Consider the following 18,546-nt stretch of genomic DNA (forward strand, 5'->3'; position numbering starts at 1 on the left):
TTGAAGAAATGCAGCTCTGACTAAGTAAAGAACACATCAGAGATCTGACTAATTTGAGTAAATTCAAGTAGGGTCTGATGTTATGCGCCCCAGGTTGTGAAAGAAATCCCAGAGCCACCGGTGATATTTGTCCACTCAGGGCTGACAGGAGAGGTCCTGGCTGACTGAAGAGCTAACATGGTTCCTCTTTAAAAAAGGAGGAGCTGAGGAACTCTATAGATCACTCAGCCTGACCTGGATACCTGGGAAGCTACTAGAGCAATGCATAAAATATTCCATTTTTATGTAGCTAGAGGATGAAGGGGCAAGACTAGCAGCCAGCATGGATTTACCAAGAACAAATCATGTCAAACCAGCTTGATTTCCTTCTTTGACAAGTGTGACAGAGCAGGGATTTGACCTGGGAATGTAGCCTGGGAGTTACATTGAGCTACCTGAGCTATAACCTGAGCCAGGAGGGGGGTGGGGGAAGTGACACCTTCTGCCCGGGAGACTGAACAAAGGAGAGGAGGAGCAGGGGGGAGGGGAGAGAGAGCTGCTGGAGGGTTTGGAACGTCTTCAGTTTTGGGCTGAGAGGTGCAACGCAGGGAACCCCAAGCTGGGGTCTAAGCTCCCTGCGCTTCCCCAAGAAGCCTTGATTGAGGGGTCCTGGTTGTATCTACGAGCTCTGCTGTAGACTGTGTTCCTGTTATCCAATAAACCTTCCGTTTTACTAGCTGGCTGAGAGTCACGGTGAATCGCAGGAAGCCGGGGGTGCAGGGCCCTGAGTCCCCCACACTCCGTGACAACAAGGTAACTGGTTTGATGGCTAGTGGGAATGCAGTGCACATAAGATACCTGGACTTTACAAAACTTTTGACACAGTCCTCCGTGACATTCTCATAAGCAAGCTGGAGAAATGTAGGCTCAGTAGAGCTACCATTAAGTGGATACATAATGGTTAAACAACTGCAAAACAGAGGAACTGTTTATGGAATGACATCAGTGTGGAAGGTCTTGAGTAGGGTTCCCTAAGGCTCTGTTCTGGGGCCAGTGTTATTTAACATTAAGGAGCTGAATGTAGGAATAGAGCTACTGATCAAATTTGCAGATGAGACAAAGCTGGGGGTTGTAAACAGTGCTGAATGTGTAATGAAAGATACCAGCCCCCCCCTTAAAAAAACAAACAAACAAAAAAAACTTCCATAACCAGATGCAGCAATCCTAGAGATATTGGGGCTCCAAACTGCCAAGTCTAGAGGTGCCAGGGCTTAGTGCTGGCACAAGTTAAGCACTGGGTATAAACACGTTAGAGGATAAGAACTAAAATTTAGAGGGAATCTTGATAAATTAGAGAACTAGGCAATAGACAAAATGAAATTCAATTAAGAAAGGGGAAGGGAAGACAAACCAAATGCACAAACACAGATTGGGGGATAACTGGGTTGTCAGCAGCACTGCTGAGAAGGATTGGGGAGCTGTGGTGGATCACAATCTCAGCAGGAGTCAACCAAGCAATACCGTTGTGCCCCGCCAGAACAAATGCAATTTTGGGTTGCATTAACAGAACATACAAGTACTACTCCTCCTCATAGCTGGTTAGGCCTAAGCTGGAGTACTGTGTCCTATTTCGGACAGAGCTGTCTAGAAAGGATGTAGAGAAATTGAAAAGGATCCAGAGGCAAGAAAAAAAAAAATCAAAAGGGATAGAATACAAGCCATATGAGCAAAGGCTGAAGGAACTGGGCCTAGGCCCTGACTTCTGATTGGGCCAGTGCATGCTTGATCCCCTCTGCCCCCAGCCCTACCCCCTCCTCCCATTCCACCCCCTCCCCCAAATCCCCAGCCCCGCCTCTTCCCAAGTGGGCTATGTTCCCACTTCTCCCCCCCTCCTGGAGCTTGCTACACTACCAAACAGCTGTTTGGTGGCAGCAAGTACTGTGAGGTAGATAGAGGAGTGGGGAGGTGGTGGGCTCAGGGGAAGAGGTGGAGAGAGTAAGCTTGGCTGCCACTGGGTGCAGAACACCATGGGGTCAGTCCCTATGGAACTGGGTACATTTTATTTGGAAAAGAGATGGGGGGGAGGAGGGGAGAGAAATGACAGCAGTCTTCAAATACTTGAAAGTCTGCCATAAAAGAAGATGGAGAAAAATTGTTTTCTTGCCCCAGATGGGGGGGATAAGAGGCAATGGGTTCAAAATTACAGCAGAGTAGATTTAATTTAAATCTCAGAAAAAAAATTAACTAAAAACAGTAGGACAATGGAACAGACTAGGAAACTTTTTCCAGAAGATTTCAAAAGGAGACTGGATAGCCATCCACAGGTGCCAACTCTGTGGGTGCTCCAGGGCTGGATCACCCATAAAAAAAGTGGGTGCTCAGCACCCACTAGCAGCCCCTCCCCCCGATCAACTCCTGCCTGTCCCTCCAGCACCTTCTGTCCACCAGTGGGCCCCAGCAATCAGCTCCTCCCCTCCCAGTACCTCCCACTTGCCACAAGCAGGTGCCTCTTGCATGCTGCTGAACACTGGGGTACAGTGAGGGTGGGGCATGCTCAGGGACAGGGGAAGGGGTAGAGGCCAAGGTAGAGCAGGAGGTCAAGCACCTGCCAGCAAATCAAAGACAGCACCTTTGTAGCTAGCTGTCTTGAATGGTTTAGACCAGTGATTTTCAGCCTTCTCAGTTGTAGGCCCTTACATTTTTAGTGGAGGTGTGGATCCCTTTTGGCATCATCTGCAGACCCCCAGGGGTCCATGGACCATGTGTCTAAACCAGTTGTTTTCAACCTAACTCCTGCACCTTGGTAGGAGGTTAGACTAGATGACCCTTGCAGTCCCTTCTAACCCCATGGCTCTATGCTCCATACACTGGCCATCTCAGCTTGTCTTCTTCTGCACTTGCCCATAGAATAGAAGATCCCTCCCTCACCCACTAGGAAATAACCACTGACCAGATGAGACATTGTGTAGTTTTATTTTGTGTTAGACAGAAGGTGCCAGTCACACAACAGTTCCAGCAGTGGCATGGCTGTGGTTTTTGTATATGAAGCAGATGGCCAGAATCATAGAGGCCAAAGCTATGGCAGCTGCCACCAAGGTCAGTCCCAGCTCCAGCCCAGGATTCTCCTCTGCACCTACAGGAGAAGGTCAGTAGTTAGAACCAGAATTGGTGCTTATTGGTGGGGATGCACCACAGATAAGGGAATGCTGTGGTAGATGAAATGGGAAGTTTTGTTTGTGCTGTTCAGCTATTGCTCAGCTTTGTGGACTTGATCCTCCATATTGATTCTGTTGACTAGTGTTTTAGTCAAGACCAGCTGGAGTAAACAGGAATCTGGATTCCAGAGTTGTGGGTTTTAGGCCACCCTTTGGTGCAACCAATCATCTGAGCTGGGGGGCGGGGGGAGAAGAGGAGGGAAAAAAGGAGGAGGAAGATGGGCTGCATTGCTGACCCCTGATCTAGACTTTCAGAAGTGATGTGCCGAGTCTTCATTTATTCACTCGAATTTAAGATTTCATGTGCCAGTAATACATTAACATTTTTAGAAGCTCTTTCTTTAAGTCTAATATATAAACTAAACTATTGTTGTATGTTTAAGAAGCTTCATTTAAAGTTACATTAGAACGCAGAGCCCCCTAGACAGGTGGCCAGGACCTGGGCAGTGTGAGTGCCACTAAACAAAAAAAAAAAAAAAAAACAACCAAAAAACCACCACCCAGCTTGCGTGCCGCCTTCAGCACACGTGCCATAGGTTGCCTACCCCGGTCTAGAAATTTCCCTCAGACACTGCAGAGAACTCCCCTGGATTTAGTTTGCTCTTTTGCTTGCCAGCTGCTGCCCACAGGCTGGATAGCACTAAGACTTGTCTTTGAAAGGAACATTATTCAGGATTCCCTTGAGGTGGAAGGCATCCCCTCTCCCCTGAAAGGGGGATAACATATGGTCCCAGGGTGCATGCCTGGTTCTTATAACCTAGACAATACCTGGTGCAGCTGCCTTCCCTGCTTCCATTCCATCTTCTACAACACCCCTGGATTCTTGATAGGCATCAAGGATGATTAGGGGTCCTACCACAACATCAGTCTCTTCTACCCTCACTGAGAAGTCACCTGTATTGAAGAGAGGAGTTACCAGAGAACCCATCAACATTACTGCTCTTCTCATTTTAGAAGAAAGACAACCAAAGAACAGTGGGTTTTACTAAGAGAACCATTTCTTTGGGTTCAACCTCCTATTAGCTACATACGATGTACAGCCTACCATGTCTGGAGGCCACATCTCTCTGGAAGTGCCTTCCTGGCCATCTGTCCAGAGGGCTGCCTCTCCCAGAATGTCCTCCAAGTAATGCACAATTTCCAGTCTCACAGCACCTGCAGATGTCTCTGGTGCCTTCCACTGGAGACCAGCTGTAACAGAAGAAGGGGCAGGGTCGTTCACAGTAAGTCTTGTCCTCTCCATGCTGCTGATCCCACCAGCCCTCAAACCACCACCTCCATGGGGTTCTACTCCAGCTACTCACATGTTGCCTGCTTTGTTGAAGGAACAAGCCTTGTTCAAGGGATCTGGGGCTTGCTCAGCTGCAGTGACTTTCAGATGGCAGGTGATGTAGATCTGGAGGGGAAGAGGGGTTAGGACTATCCCAGGGGACACTAACACCTGCTTAGCGGGGGGGGGGGGGCACGAACCCGACTTCAAGTATAAATCTGGGAGCTCACCAAGTTCCTGGCGTCTCCTGCAAACCTGAACACATCCACCATGAACTGCAGCGTGTCCTGCCTGGGCCTGGGGGATATGAAGGCTGAGGTGGTGTCATCTGATCTCCCATCCACCAGGCATCTAGACACAAGAACCAAGGGTCAGTGGGAGTCCCTGATCGGTCTTGTTTTAGACTAGAAAGGGCTCCCAGCTCTTACCCATTGAAGTCAATGACAGCATAGTGGGGAGAGGAGTCCCTGTCTGGGGTCAGGGTGGCCACACAGCTGTCCACAAAGAGCCTCAGAGCCACATGGTTCCCAGTGCTGACATCAGCTTGGATATGCATGACCTCCCCCAGCTGGAATCCATTGGAGGGTCTCTCAGCACTCCAGTCATCTGCAAGACAAGCTCACAGTAAGCAGAACAAACAGGCAGGGCTGGGCTCAGCTCCCCTGAAGGCACCTCCTACCTACCCTTCATCAGGTGCAGGGAGAAACCCAGCCTCTCCTCAGCAGACAGGGTGGAACTGAAGGGAACCCATGTTGGCTTGATGGCTTTGCTGCTCACGTTGTCCTTCCTGTGAGAGGAGCAAACCTCAGTCACTGAGCCAGATCCCACAACAGGGACTGAATGGGAGGGAGGGGACCTGAGCATCTCAGACACTCACCTGGGGTAGTGACACTCAATGGGAATCACAGCTGGACTGGTTCTCAGGATCACTGGGTTGCTGGCAGGGGTGGGGTTATAGTTCAAGTTCGTGCTGTAAATCAGGGAGTCTGGGGTCATCTGAGAAGAACCAGACATGGAAAGGTTAACAGCACACAATTGACATATAAAACTACAGTACTAGGTTCAGCAAGACCTAGACAGATATTTCCTATTAACAGAAAGTCTTCCAGCACATGCACAACTCATGAAACAATCATCCATCGCTGGAAGGTAATAGAAGCATAAGAGCTTTTTGAGCTTACTTAGGGTTACCATATTTCAGCAAGCAAAAAAGAGGATGGGAGGAGCCCCGCCCTAGCCCCGCCCCTGCCCCTCCCACTTCCCCCAGAACCCCCAACCCTCCCCCCGTTCCTTGTCCCCTGACTGCCCCCTCCTGGGACCCCTGCCCCTAACTGCCCCCCAGGACTCCACTCCCTATCTAAGCCTCCCTGCCTCTTGTCCCCTGACTGCCCCAACCCTTATCCACACCCCCACCCCCAGACAGCCCCCTGGGACTCCCACGCCCCATCCAACCACTCCCCACCCCCTGACAGCCCCCCCCAGAACTCCCAACCCATCTAAACCTCTCTGCTCCCTGTCCCCTGACTGCTCCGATCCCTCTCCCCACTCCTGCCCCCTGACAGCCCCCCCCAGAACTCCCAACCCATCTAAACCTCTCTGCTCCCTGTCCCCTGACTGTTCCGATCCCTCTCCCCACTCCTGCCCCCTGACAGCCCCCCCCAGAACTCCCAGCTCCCCACCCCCCTGCTCCTTGTCCCCTGACTGCCCCTTCCTGGGACCCCTGCTCCTAACTGCCCTCCAGAACCCCACCCCTAAGCCTCCCTGTTCCTTGTCCCCTAACTGCCCCCTCCTAAGACCCCCCCCAACTGCCCCCCAGGACCCTACCCCCTACCTGTACCCTGACTGCCCAAAACTTTCTCCACCCCCCCCCAAAAGCCCCCCCCCCGTTTCTTGACTGCCCCCTCCAGAACCTCCCTGCCCCCGGTTCCCCTTACCCTGCTGCTCCGAACAGGGTGTTGGGCTCTGTGCGAGCCGAGCCGGACACGTGGCTGCGCTCCCCAGCACAACAAAACCCGGTCCCTGGCCCTGCACAGTGCTGCCGGAGCCGGGTTGCAGGAGAGGCCAACTCAGAATGCAGGGCGGCTCCGGCTCCTCTACAGCTGCTCAGGAGTCCAGCCCGGGATTTTTCTGCAGCCCTCCCAGCCACTCGCTCTGCTGTGCCGGGGGAGGGGGAAATCCCGGACATTGTGAGTGCTTTACAAATTCCCCCCGGACGCTATTTTTAGCGCGAAAAGGAGGACATGTCCGGGTAAATCCGGACGAATGGTAACCCTAGCTTACTCCCCCAGAATGACTGCCTGGGGACTACTGATGGGCACTGTAGGGCCTTGTTCTGCACAGCTGTGGTCACCACAGCTACTGCTTCTAGCACTGTCCAACTATTTTGTAGGATAAGCTGTTTTCCCTTACAGGACAGCAGCATTCTGGAAGACAGTTGACATCTAGCACCCTTTGGCCACTCCAGTTCTGCTGTCCGTCATCTCTCTCTGGGAGCAGTGAAGCTGTTGTGGCTTCTTGAAATAGGGACTCCCAGTGGAGGAGGAGATTGCAGGGGCATGGCTCAGCTCACTCTTCTCTCAAGAGAAGATGTCACTCAAAGGGGAAGCTCTGACAGCAGCTGCCTCTTTAGCACTGCAAGCAGGGGAAACCAATAACTCTAGCTATGGACCCAGGCCATTAGGCATCCTAGAGGTTAATATCAGACTAGCCTAGACATGCCCATCACCCACATACAGCACCATGCATCACAGAAAGTTAGCTGGGGCCTGCACAATGGGAGGAATCAAGATACTCATCTGACCCACTGGAGCACCAGGCTTGTATGAAGCGGTCTTACTTGTAAGGTGCTGCCACATTCATGGAGCCCAGCTGTAAAAGTCACTGTGTTCTCTGCAGCATTAAGGGACGTGTACTGGCAGGCGGCCGGGCCAAGGCTCAGGTCAGCAGCTTTGATCAGTCGCCCCGTCCTAAACAGATCCCTGTGCACAGTGATCACCATCTGAGCCTCCTCACACTGCGCCGTGACAGGCTGCAGCGGGGACACAGCCCTGAGCTGGGAAGCATCAACTCGAGTCCAGGGGTAGGGCTGGGCAAGAGAGGGCACATGGGCTTGTCTGCGAGGGGGCTCAGCCCTGGGGGATGGTCTCCAGATGGCTGAGTCTCTCCTAGAGAAATCCCAGGGATTGTAACAGGTCACCCCACTGACCACCCAGCACAGGAGAGCAAAGCTCAGGCTACCTCTATATCCCATCCTGCCTGCAGCAAACCCAGCATGGAGAGAAACTGCTGCTCTGGGCCCTTTATACCCTGACCTAAAGCCAGCTCACAGCTGCCCCAGGTAATTAATTCCCCTGTCTCTCCCAAAGCCCAGACCCTGGGGGAGGGAAATAATGAATGGGAATTAATACCACCTGGGAGTTGTTATCATTTGTGTTTAGGAAACTCCCTACGCTGTTTCAGCCAATTAATGGCTAACAGACTTTGATGTTGATGGGAACTATCAGCCATGTAGCATGGGATACTGATAATGGATTCCAGAGGGAATTTTTGTATATTACGAATCTTGTGCTATGAGTGGGAAGCATTAAGTCCAACTGATTTGCTGATGAAATAGTTTAAATCACAGTCTTAAAGATTTATTAGCTTTAGTCTTCGCCTTGTGCTCTTACCGGACAGTGCAACTGAGCAAATATGACTCCATGCTGTTTGGAAAGCTGTCTCAGGGTGAGAAATGCTCCTTACTCCATAGACAACACAAATGGCCCAGGACAAGAATAGCAAGGGAGTGATGCACATCAGATCTGCAGAGCCCTGGTAAAGTGGAAATGGAGTCCCACAACTGAAACAAGAGCAGCTCAGGAATGATGTGTTTTGGCAGATCCCTGAGGAATCCAGGACTGGAATCTCAAGGACGTCTTGCCGTGAAATAGCAGTTGTGTGCTGCCTGGGAAGCACTGTCAGTCAAAATGCCTCTGAATGCACTGTGTGCTCATGTGAGCATTAGTAAATTAGGACTTGCATGGGCAGATGGATCAAAGAACATCAGCAAAAAAAACCCAACTCGGACTGTTTAGCAGAGTGCTGTGTTCCTGGAAGCAGCCTCTCTCATACTGCTCCTTGGCCCACACATCCTCAAAGGAATCCTAAATCCCTTTGAGGATCTGGGCCTGAAATTTTCCAGAGTAAGTGAGCCCAGAGCTCAGTGCCTGCAAGCCAGAGCAGCCCAGGCCCAGCACTCCACCCACCTCCCTGCCTGCCAGACAATAGAGCTTCCTTTAACAGCAGGATTTCTCCTTTGTGTGCATCTCTCTCACACCCTCCCGAGCAAATAGGATGTGCCTTGGTGTATGAGACAGATAACGGAACCAAAACAGCCATTGTAGCGGGTCCAGTGTCGCAGCTGGGTGTAGAGAAGTGCCCCACCTATCCCCCCTTCCTGTTGGGTGGTGAGATACCGCATGTTCTCCATTGGATGGGAGACAGTTTGACATCACTGTTGGTTGGTCTGACTCTAGCTCCCCATGCTGCATACTTGATCCATCCTCTCTGGGCTCAGGCATTATCCTGGTGCTCATTTCTTGGGGGCACAGCTGTGCCCCATCTATCTCCTGATATGTGGAGATCAAACTCAGGGCTCTCATTCAGTAGTAAAGACAAGGGCTCGAACCCTTGAAAGTATCTGGACACCTACCGCCCAGCTAAATGCCTAAATACCTTTGAGGATCTGGGCCCACAGCAGGATCTGGGCCTGCTTCTCCCTGCCTGGCACCTTGTCAGAACAGGAGCATTTTGCAGCCACTTGGCACAGGCATAAATGACTACACAAGGGGACAGTCAGGCCCTGATTCTTGGCGCCTGATTCTAATCCTGAGATTCCCCTGTGTGCAGCATAAAGAGTTTTTAAAGGAGAAGGCAATGACCCCCTGACAATACCTCCCATGGAGGGGGCATCCCTGGCTGCTACAGAGCTGGGGTAATGGCTGTACACTAGCCCTGCTCCCGGCCCTGACTACAGGGGGTCATCCTGGCAGCAGGAAAGGGTGAGCCCAAGGTAGGGAGGGGGGTACCCTACTGTGGCTATTTTTCTGCTTGCTGGGGTTCCCGGAAATAGAGCGTAACTTAGCACAGGCTGCTCAGACTTTCACCAGGGCCAGGCTAGCCCCCAAATACACAGCTGTGGCTGAAAGCAACTTTGCCTTCCCCTCTGTTTCTGGCCCAAGTGGAGCTGCGAATCAGCCCCTTGGCCTCTTGTGTAGTAATGACAAGCGCCCACTGCCCCTGCAGTAGTGAGGTGCTGCCAAAGTACAGACAAGGGGCACCCATGAACCTTTTCTCCATTAGCCTGGACTTCCTCCTGACCCTCTGTGCTGGGGCGGGGGGGGGGGGGGGGGGAGGTGCATTGGCATTGAATAAAGGGAGGTATTGGGAATCTGTTATGTTGTTTTCCCACTTTGGTAGACCTGTAACCACATTGCAAACAAACATCTACCCAGTGCCCACTGTTACTGGAAACATTTGCTCCTGAAAACTCTCCTGAGCAGGTTGATTAAACAATGTGCTGCTCAGACCTGTGCCATTGGAAACGGAGTGATGGGGGTAAGTGAAGGCCTCAGCGTGGGGAACCAGGGTGCACCGGTCACAGGAAATGTTCCAAGTATGCCTGAGAGTGACTAGAACCTGGTGCATTCCAACGGCAGAACACTTGCTCTGCAGAAGTATTTTGATGAACCTTGTGGATTACGTTCCTGTCTGGCAAGGGTGATTTAAGAGAATCCAGAGGGGGACGACTTCACCAGAGGCAGGGAACTCCCCGACCTCTCTTCACCTCAGTGGCAGAACTTCAACATAGATCTTCTGCAAGCCGTCTCTAGCATACAGTTGTCCTACAAGCTTAAGGAGTCAGGAGCCAGACCCAGCAGCTGAGGCTATGTCTCCTGTGTGATAATAAGGTGTGCTCCCAGTTCCAGCTGGCCAGAGATCATCAAATGCAGGTGTCTTGTGGCATACAGTAGAACACACATTCCCTGCCCCTGCTGAGCCATGGAGCAAGGGACCAGGGCTAGGAATGAAATCCAGGTCCCTCCTGGGACAATGTAAAGCTCAGTTAGTTTAATTAATAGCTTTCAGTAAATTATTTGCTTTTCACTAATAACCCTGTTGACCAGCAAGAGAATGTGGGCTTCAGGAGCTGCTAGAGACAGGGCATGTGACAGATGTATAGGTAAGTTAAAGCTTCCAGCGCAGCAATCTGTGGCCTGGAGATGGGGGCCACCAGTCACTTGGTTTTGAGGCAGATCTCTAGTACTACTGCACTGACCCAGGGTTGGTCTGGCTGTGGAGGGTGAATTGCTATTTGCTGGTTGCCAATTGCTGCAGAAAGGTTTTTCCAGGGGTCATGTATTATTTTACACACAAAGCATCCATTTGCATCTCCCCAGGGCTTGGTGGGCTCTTCTAGAATGTTAAGATGCTCCAAATAAACCTCAGTCAAGGGTCAGAAGTGGATTGACTTGGAGGCCCCAGAGCCTCTCCCCCTCCTTTTCTCTGCCCTCCTTATTTCCCCCAACTGCCCTCCCCCCCCACACACTTCAGTTCAACAGCTGGTGCCCCATGTCAGGGCCTGATTTTGAAATAGGTTTGGCAAGCAAAAGTGCACACAGAATCCAGGCCTAATTTGCATCCTTATTGATTCCAATTTCATATGCAAATTGGGTAATTTCCCATGCAGAGGCCCATAACTAGCCCCTTATATCTGCAGCCGACCCCCTTCCCCAGTCACTGTAAATGCAGGCAGGTGACTGCACATACATGTTTCATGCATGTTCACAACTAGCACAGTTCTTCGGTACTGGCAGAAGCTGTTTCCAATCAGCACAGAAAACTCTGGGTCGACATCCCTCCCTGACCGTGCTAACAGCTTTTATCCCTCCGGGTGTAATTCTGCTCCCAGTGCAGTCAACGGGAATATTGCCAGTGACTTCATAGGACTAGCAGTTGGTTCTCATAGCCGTTCAGCTACATCTGTGTTTGTTATGGACGGCAGCACCAACAGAAGCTCCTTGCTTTGTGGAGGCCCCTTTGGCCTCCTGGACTCTGCCTTTTGGCTGCTGGGCGGCTGTCAATCACACAGCTCTTGGCACTGGCTTTGAAGAGGGCTCTGATGTATGTTCAGAGAGGTCATTATTCTTTGGACAGGGCTACTACAGGTTAGACTCCAAGGGAAAGGCACTGGCGAGGCTGAGAGCAAAATCTGACCAATGGGCACACTCCAGCCCCTAGTGGACATGCACTGGTGCCAATCAATTTACCTGGGGGAAGAGCCATTCCTAGTTTTATTCACATTCTTGTTATTAATGACTATTAAATAGCACCAGGATATACCTGGGGCTCTGTAAGCCTCAGAACAAGAGACAATATCTGCCTTGAAGCCTCACAGACAGAGGGGGCCAGATCCTCAGCTGGTGTCAATGGGCCGTTGACTTTAATAAAGCTATGTCCATTGACATGAACCCAGGATTTGGTCCATTGTCACGGTCTGTCACCTGGCTTCGCTCTCTCCTCTCTCTTTTCCAATCTGCCCAACAAGTTTTGTCCTGTTGGGGCTCATTCCAGTCTGTGATCCACTGCTCTCGCCTGTTCTGGACGAGTGGGGATGGCCCAGAGCTTGCAGCTCAAACTGCCCTTCAATCCATCCATGAAGTGTTTGTTTGGGTTCTCATGCTGTCATGCTGGAAAATCCACTTTACAGGAAGAGACTGGAATTGATGTGCTGATAACAAGAAGCAGTGAACTGAGTCACAAAATCAAACCCCATCTGTAACACCCGTGATAAAATAAAAACGTTACAGGGCCCAGATCTAGGGGCCACTGTAACCAATTAAAAGACACCCATTGACTTCTATGGGCCTGGGATCCAGCTCTTAGAGAGGGATCTGATACGGGGTGAACTTCCCAATACGTCTGTTCTATTAATTTAGATTGAATACATGGGCCAAAGGTGTTAACACAACACAGTCACTGTACAATCTGAAACAGCATCAAACAAGGTCTAGGGGTTGGTATCCAGAGACCTCTTAATCCCATGGCAAACACACCATTAAAAATCCTTTGAACCTTTTATGAAAGATACAGAAAAGAAGGGAAAACAGTCAAAGCATCTGAAATGTAAAGGATTAAGTGATGCTTTCATTTGTCCAACATCCCTTGTTCCCTTTCCCTGGAGAGTTTTTAGAAGGAAAGCCTCTCTCCCAGAGGGGAGGGTCCCAGAGCCTGGATTCCAACCCAAGTCCGAATGTCTACACCACAATTAAACAGCCCTGAAGCCCAAGGCCCGTGAGCCAGAGTCAGCTGACATGGGCCAGACATAGGTGTTTAATTGCAGCATAGACATTTACTTTACAGCAGTCATGAGGCCGCTCTAAAATACACCATGGCCAGGGCTGGCATAGGACTGGCCCTAGGATCAGAGAGCTGCAAGTGGCTACTAGGCACAGCTGAGAAGTTAGCCCTGGGACTCCTTAATCCTAGTCCAGTGTTCATGGGACTGTAGCATCTCCTTGGCAAAGTTCTTGAGATGACCATCAAAATTAATATAGGAGGCTATCAATAGGTCACTGTGAATTGAAATTCCATGGAAAATCCATAAATCCAAAGACAGGTGATATCCACAGAATATTTACAATGTGTTTGGTGGATCCTACCTCATTTGAGGTTCCCTGCGGATCCCTTTGGGAGTGGAAGATATCTCCACCTTACATCATTTGCTTCCTCTTTAAAATCCTTTGCTAATACTAAGTATTATTGGTATTGCAGTCGTGTCTCGAAGCCGTAGTCGTGGAGTAGGACACCATTGTGTTAAGTGCTGTAAACAATGACATTGTTTCCTTTCCGATAGTTAGACTAATATATTTATGAAATAAGCAAAATCTGACCCCTCCTGGATAGCTGCAGGTGCATCTGCTCATATGCTCACACTCTGCACACTGTGCTGGTGATACAATCCCTGGCACAGAAGTTGTCAGAGCAGGGCAGGGCTGGGAAATTTACTCTCACAGGTATCTGGCTGATCGCACATTCATCGCATTGCCTGCCTGCATTGCCCCTTCTATTTAAGTCCCTATTAACCTGGAACATCCATCAGTTGGTTTTAAGAGGAAGGCGGCTTTCCAAAAGCAATAGGATTCATATTCAAATATAAGCACAAGAAGGGACTGGAACAGGTAAGCCTCGGCTTTCAGCTTCTGTGGGGCTTTCCAAACAGGATAGAAATGATGCACCTGTATATATACTTTTATTAACAGCTCCCCTCCTGACAGTGTGCTTAGAAGTAGGCCAATTTACACAAGCTGAGGATCTGTACCCCAATCTTTAAATTAAGACATCTTGTATTCATTGATATCAAAGAAGCGATAACCAGACAATATTCCGTTTAGACCATGTGAAATTGTTATTAAACTGTTCTCCGTCTAACAGGTCTTCTAAGAATTGAAACTTCTGAAGAAAATTCAGCTCTGACCACTACAATAGGTAACGGTTTGACAGCTGCTTTCTTCATGTTGGGATGCTAAGACTTCCAGTTCAAGCCTGACCTACCCAGCCTAACCATTCTTCCCTGGTTGGCTAGCTTCCTCCTAAATCCTCCCCTGAAGAGACCCACCTCCTAGACTAGGGAGACCAGACACTCCAGCTTCTGATGGTGAGAGTGGGAGGAACTGACCTCACTCCTGAACCCGAGGAACTGTCCTACTCAGCTCTGTTCAGTGGGGAGAGCTCCCTTCATTGCAGACCTTGGGGGCAGGATGAGCTTTTCAGACCAAGAGAAGGAAGAGTTGAACATGAAAGTGAGGAGGCTACATTAGTTTCCCAAACCCCCTGGCACGTGTCACTCCGTTACATCAAGGCAAAGAAACCAGATCTCTGTAGGAGGCTCACTGGTGCATCTACTCTGAAATCACCCTACAAAATACACAGCAAAGCCTCGCACTACAAAGTGAGATCTCCCCTCTTCCTTCCCACCAGCATACTGCTCTTTCCCTGCTCGTTGAGCCTCTAGGTTAGGGCTGTTTAGGGCCACAAATGCCAACCTGCTGCTCGAGGGCATTGCCTGGCCAAACGCTGTGGTGATGCATTAGGATGAGCCAAAGGATAAAGGAAAAAATAAAGAGCTCAGTCTGCTGACTAACCAACATACTCTGTGGGGCTGGGTTCCTCTGTTCTCAATGGTCAGCGGGATACAATTTGGGGGTATGCACAGGTGTCCTGCGAGGTGGTTGGTGCCTGGAGTGAGTCAGGAAAGGGTGCTTTGGCTGCATCTGCTGAAGAGCAGCTGGCACCTTGATTCATTTGCTTGGTATTTTGGCAGAGCCATGAGGTGCTCCTGTCTTTTCTGAAGATTTGCTAAAGAGTCAGTGAACTGATGGCAGCTGTGTCTAAGATAGCAGATAACTCCTGTCTGATGTGAAAACAGAAAACACAGAATATTTGTGTCACAGAAAACAAATACGAAATAAAGCAGAAAGGAGGTAGACGATTGTGATGTTAGATAAAGAGGATGATTTTTTAAAAATCTGTATTTATATTAAATTAATTCTTAATGTATCATTCTGATTAGGTTTTACAAACGGAGCCGGACACGTATGGTTTATAGGTGACGTTACTCTGCTGTGGAGCCGCCATATCTCAGGCACTGAAATCATTAGTTCTTTGATCCTATCTCTCCACGGGCCTGTCCTGTGCATCTCCATTTTCCCAGCCATGCATTATGGGGTTCCAAATAAACACACGGCCACGGTATGGAAGTTTGTAGCATGTTTGTTATTGTGGCTATTGGATTGCATTGAGTCGGTCAAGACACAAGAAAAACAAGTCAGTCAACTGCAGCCCTGCTGAACTGACAGAACGACTCTTGCTCCAATAGGTGGCTCAAAAATCTTGGACTTCCATTGAGAAGTCATTTTTTTAGAACAACTGCTAACACATCACATGGGGCCCAAAACAACTTCCATTTATGGTGTCCGTTTCACGCTTCAAAAAGATGTTGAAGAGGTGGAAAGGGTTCAGAAAAGAGCTACAAGAAAGATTTGAGGTCTGGAAAACCTGCCTTATGCTGAGAGATCGAAAAAGCTCAATCCATTTCGTTTATCAAAGAGAAGGTTAAAGGTGACTTGATCATGATTTACAAAGTACATAGGGAAGAGATTTCTTTGATCTAACAGAAAAAGGCATAACAAGATCTAATGGTTGGAAGCTGAAGCTAGACAAATTTAGACTAGAAATAAGGTTGATTTAGTTGGGGTTGGTCCTGCTTTAAGCAGGGAGTTGGACTAGATGACCTCCTGAGGTCTCTTCCAATACTAATCTTCTATGATTCTAAGGTGCAAATTTTTAACAGTGAGGGTAATTAACTATTGGAACAAAATTCCTAGGGATGTGGTGGATTTTCTATCACTTGTGTCTTTAAGGCAGGACTGGCTGCCTTTCTGAAAGATATTCTACAGCTCAAAGAAAAGTTCTGGGCTTTATGCAGAAACAATTGGGTGAGGCTCTATGACCCATGACATGCAGGTCAGACTTGATAATCATAATGGCTCTTTTTGCCTTAAAGTCTATGAATCTAGTTGCTTTGAACCGCCCCACTCCAGAACGTTGTGAGGGTTTGGAGAAAATAGAACCTGGGTCTGAACTAGCCCTACTTCTAGTTTTCGAAAACTCTAACTCCATCAAGGATCTCTTAACTCCAAACCATCCTGTCTCCGTTTCTTTTGGACCAGATTGAGACTGACCCAGGTGCAGAAATACAAGCTTGTGGTGGGCATAAGGAAGCACCTTCTTCCTCTCCTGCACTCCAACCTCTTGCATCCTTAGCGCAGGGAATAGCTACAGTCCCACCCTACAGTCTCCTGAGTGCATGGACTGCTCCATGTCAGAGCCCCCTGGGGAGCAAACCACCCCAAAAGGGAACTGTCCAGATGTGGAGTAGGGAGCATGCTGCACCATCTTCAAATGAGGAGACAAGCAATAGCTGCACACTCTAGGAGCTCAAGGAGCTGCCCCTGGTTAGTAATGCAGCCCCACAATAGACCTGTGTTTAGTGGCACCGTTTGGCCCTATGGATTCTATACCCTAGCCTGGTACCTCAGCACAGGACAAGGGTGTGTGTGTCCTATACAAGATGCAGAAGGGTAATTCACTGCCAGCACACCCCTTCACAGCTAGGCATGCTATATCAGGGTCTTCTCCTCTGGTGCCCCCTGCCAGCAGTTGCAGTATTTTGCATCTGCACATGACTTGTCCCTCTGGATGGGTCACATATAACTTCATCCCTCCCAGCGTAAACTGAGTCCAATAAAATACTCTGGTGGCTTCACATCAGGCCTTCTTCAGGAATGTATTGGAGACAATTTTTTATTTCAGAAGATGGAGAAAGCTACTAGGGGAGAGGCAGTTCTAGATTTGATTTTCACAAATAGGGAGGAACTGGCTGAGAATTTGAAAGTAGAAGGCAGCTTGGGTGAAAGTGATCATGAAATGGTAGAGTTCATGATTTTAAGGAATGGTAGGAGGGAGAACAGCAAAATAAAGACAATGGATTTCAAGAAGGCAGACTAGCAAACTCAGGGAGTTGATAGGTAAGATCCCATGGGAAGCAAGTCTAAGGAGAAAAGCAATTGAAGACAGTTGGCAGTTTTTCAAAGAGACATTATTAAGGGCACAAGAGCAAACTATCCAACTGCATAAGAAAGAAGGAGCTGACTGAGGAGTTATCTGAGCCATTAGTGATTATCTTTGAAAAGTCATGGAAGAAGGGAGAGATTCCAGAAGACTGGAAAGGGGCAAATATAGTGCCAATCTATAAAAAAGAGAAATAAGGACAACCCGGGGAATTACAGACCAGTCAGCTTAACTTCCGTACCTGGAAAGATAATGGAGCAAATAATTAAGCAATCAATTTGCAAACATCTAGAAGATAATAAGATGATAAGTAACAGTTAGCATGGATTTGTCAAAAACAAATTGTGTCAAACCAATCTGATAGCTTTCTTTGACAGGGTAACAAGCCTTGTACATGGGGGGAAGCGATAGACATGGTATATCTTGACTTCAGTAAAGCTTTTGATACTGTCTTGCATGACCTTCTCATAAACAAACTAGGGAAATGCAACCTAGATGGAGCTACTATAAGGTGGGTGTGATGGGTTGGATCACATGGCCCAAAGTGCAGCTCTGAAGCAGTCTGGCCAGGCAGGGATGGGACCGTGGAGAGGGGCTCAGCAGGGGTGGATCTTGGGGGGGGGAGGCGAGGATGGGACAGAAGCAGGAGGAACGGGGTGTGGCAGGTTAAAAGGCTCAGGGTGGTGGGGAGAATGGGATGAGGGTGCAGTTTGTTCCCCACCCCGCACAACCACTTTTGGAGCAATCAGTGATTTCCCTACACCCCCCCGAATTTCCCCAACCCTCCACCCCCTGTTTTGTGAACTAGTTACATGCCAATTTAGTGACTGTTTGGAAATTTGAATTGAAACATCAAAACACACTTTTAAAGCATATACAGTGTATGATAAAATACATGTATCTGAAAAAGTATAATAGATTTGAAAAGTATGAATATAGACTAGCTTCCTTATACAGCTGTTCAAAAAGACTGAATATCTTGGAAAATATAGAAGATATACTGGCTGAAGTTCAAATTACTCCAACCTGGGAAAACCCGCTGGCTTTCTCATGAGCGATCCTTGGCTGTTGTCTTAAAATTACTCCAGCCGTTATTACTGGCTTTGGAAAGTATCTACCAAGATGGGATGGATCTAAGTAGTGAGGCTGGTGGATTACTTTTGCTACTACGTTTAGAGAAGACTATTGCCATTCTCTCTCTCGTAAGTCTACTGTTGAAACCACTTGGGTCATTAAACAATGCCATCCAGGCATCTGCTACAACAGTAGTAGATCTTTGTCCAGCAATACAAGCTACATTTGGATCAATGAGAGAGCTATCCATTGAAAAAGTACTGGAAGAAGCAAAGACTTCAGTCCAGAAGTTGACTAATGAAGGCATTTATATTAAATCCTTAAGTGAAGAAGACAAGA

At 48.8% G+C, this 18,546-nt stretch overlaps 1 protein-coding gene across 1 annotated transcript; it reads right to left on the bottom strand.

Annotated features, from left to right (window-relative positions):
• Positions 1 to 2,978: 2,978 nt before the first annotated feature.
• Positions 2,979 to 7,717, bottom strand: LOC128844647 (zona pellucida sperm-binding protein 3-like). Its single transcript, XM_054042545.1, has 9 exons — positions 7,301 to 7,717; positions 5,342 to 5,460; positions 5,148 to 5,251; positions 4,893 to 5,070; positions 4,695 to 4,815; positions 4,499 to 4,590; positions 4,240 to 4,385; positions 3,963 to 4,088; positions 2,979 to 3,112 (listed from the first exon to the last, which is right to left on the bottom strand). The coding sequence occupies exons 1-9, from the start codon at positions 7,712 to 7,714 to the stop codon at positions 2,979 to 2,981; spliced, it is 1,434 nt and encodes a 477-aa protein (XP_053898520.1). The 5' UTR covers positions 7,715 to 7,717.
• Positions 7,718 to 18,546: the final 10,829 nt, after the last annotated feature.

This window comes from Malaclemys terrapin, chromosome 10 (genome assembly GCF_027887155.1).
Source record: "Malaclemys terrapin pileata isolate rMalTer1 chromosome 10, rMalTer1.hap1, whole genome shotgun sequence".
In the NCBI taxonomy this organism is placed as follows: domain Eukaryota; kingdom Metazoa; phylum Chordata; order Testudines; family Emydidae; genus Malaclemys; species Malaclemys terrapin.

Excerpts from the sequence above, each read along its gene's own strand:
- LOC128844647 (XM_054042545.1), bottom strand. The coding sequence starts at position 7,714 with ATGGGATATAGAGGTAGCCTGAGCTTTGCTCTCCTGTGCTGGGTGGTC. Across the intron at positions 5,071-5,147 it reads CTCCCTGCACCTGATGAAGG|ATGACTGGAGTGCTGAGAGA; the intron begins GTAGGTAGGAGG and ends CTTGTCTTGCAG. Across the intron at positions 4,816-4,892 it reads GCTGTCATTGACTTCAATGG|ATGCCTGGTGGATGGGAGAT; the intron begins GTAAGAGCTGGG and ends TCTTGTGTCTAG.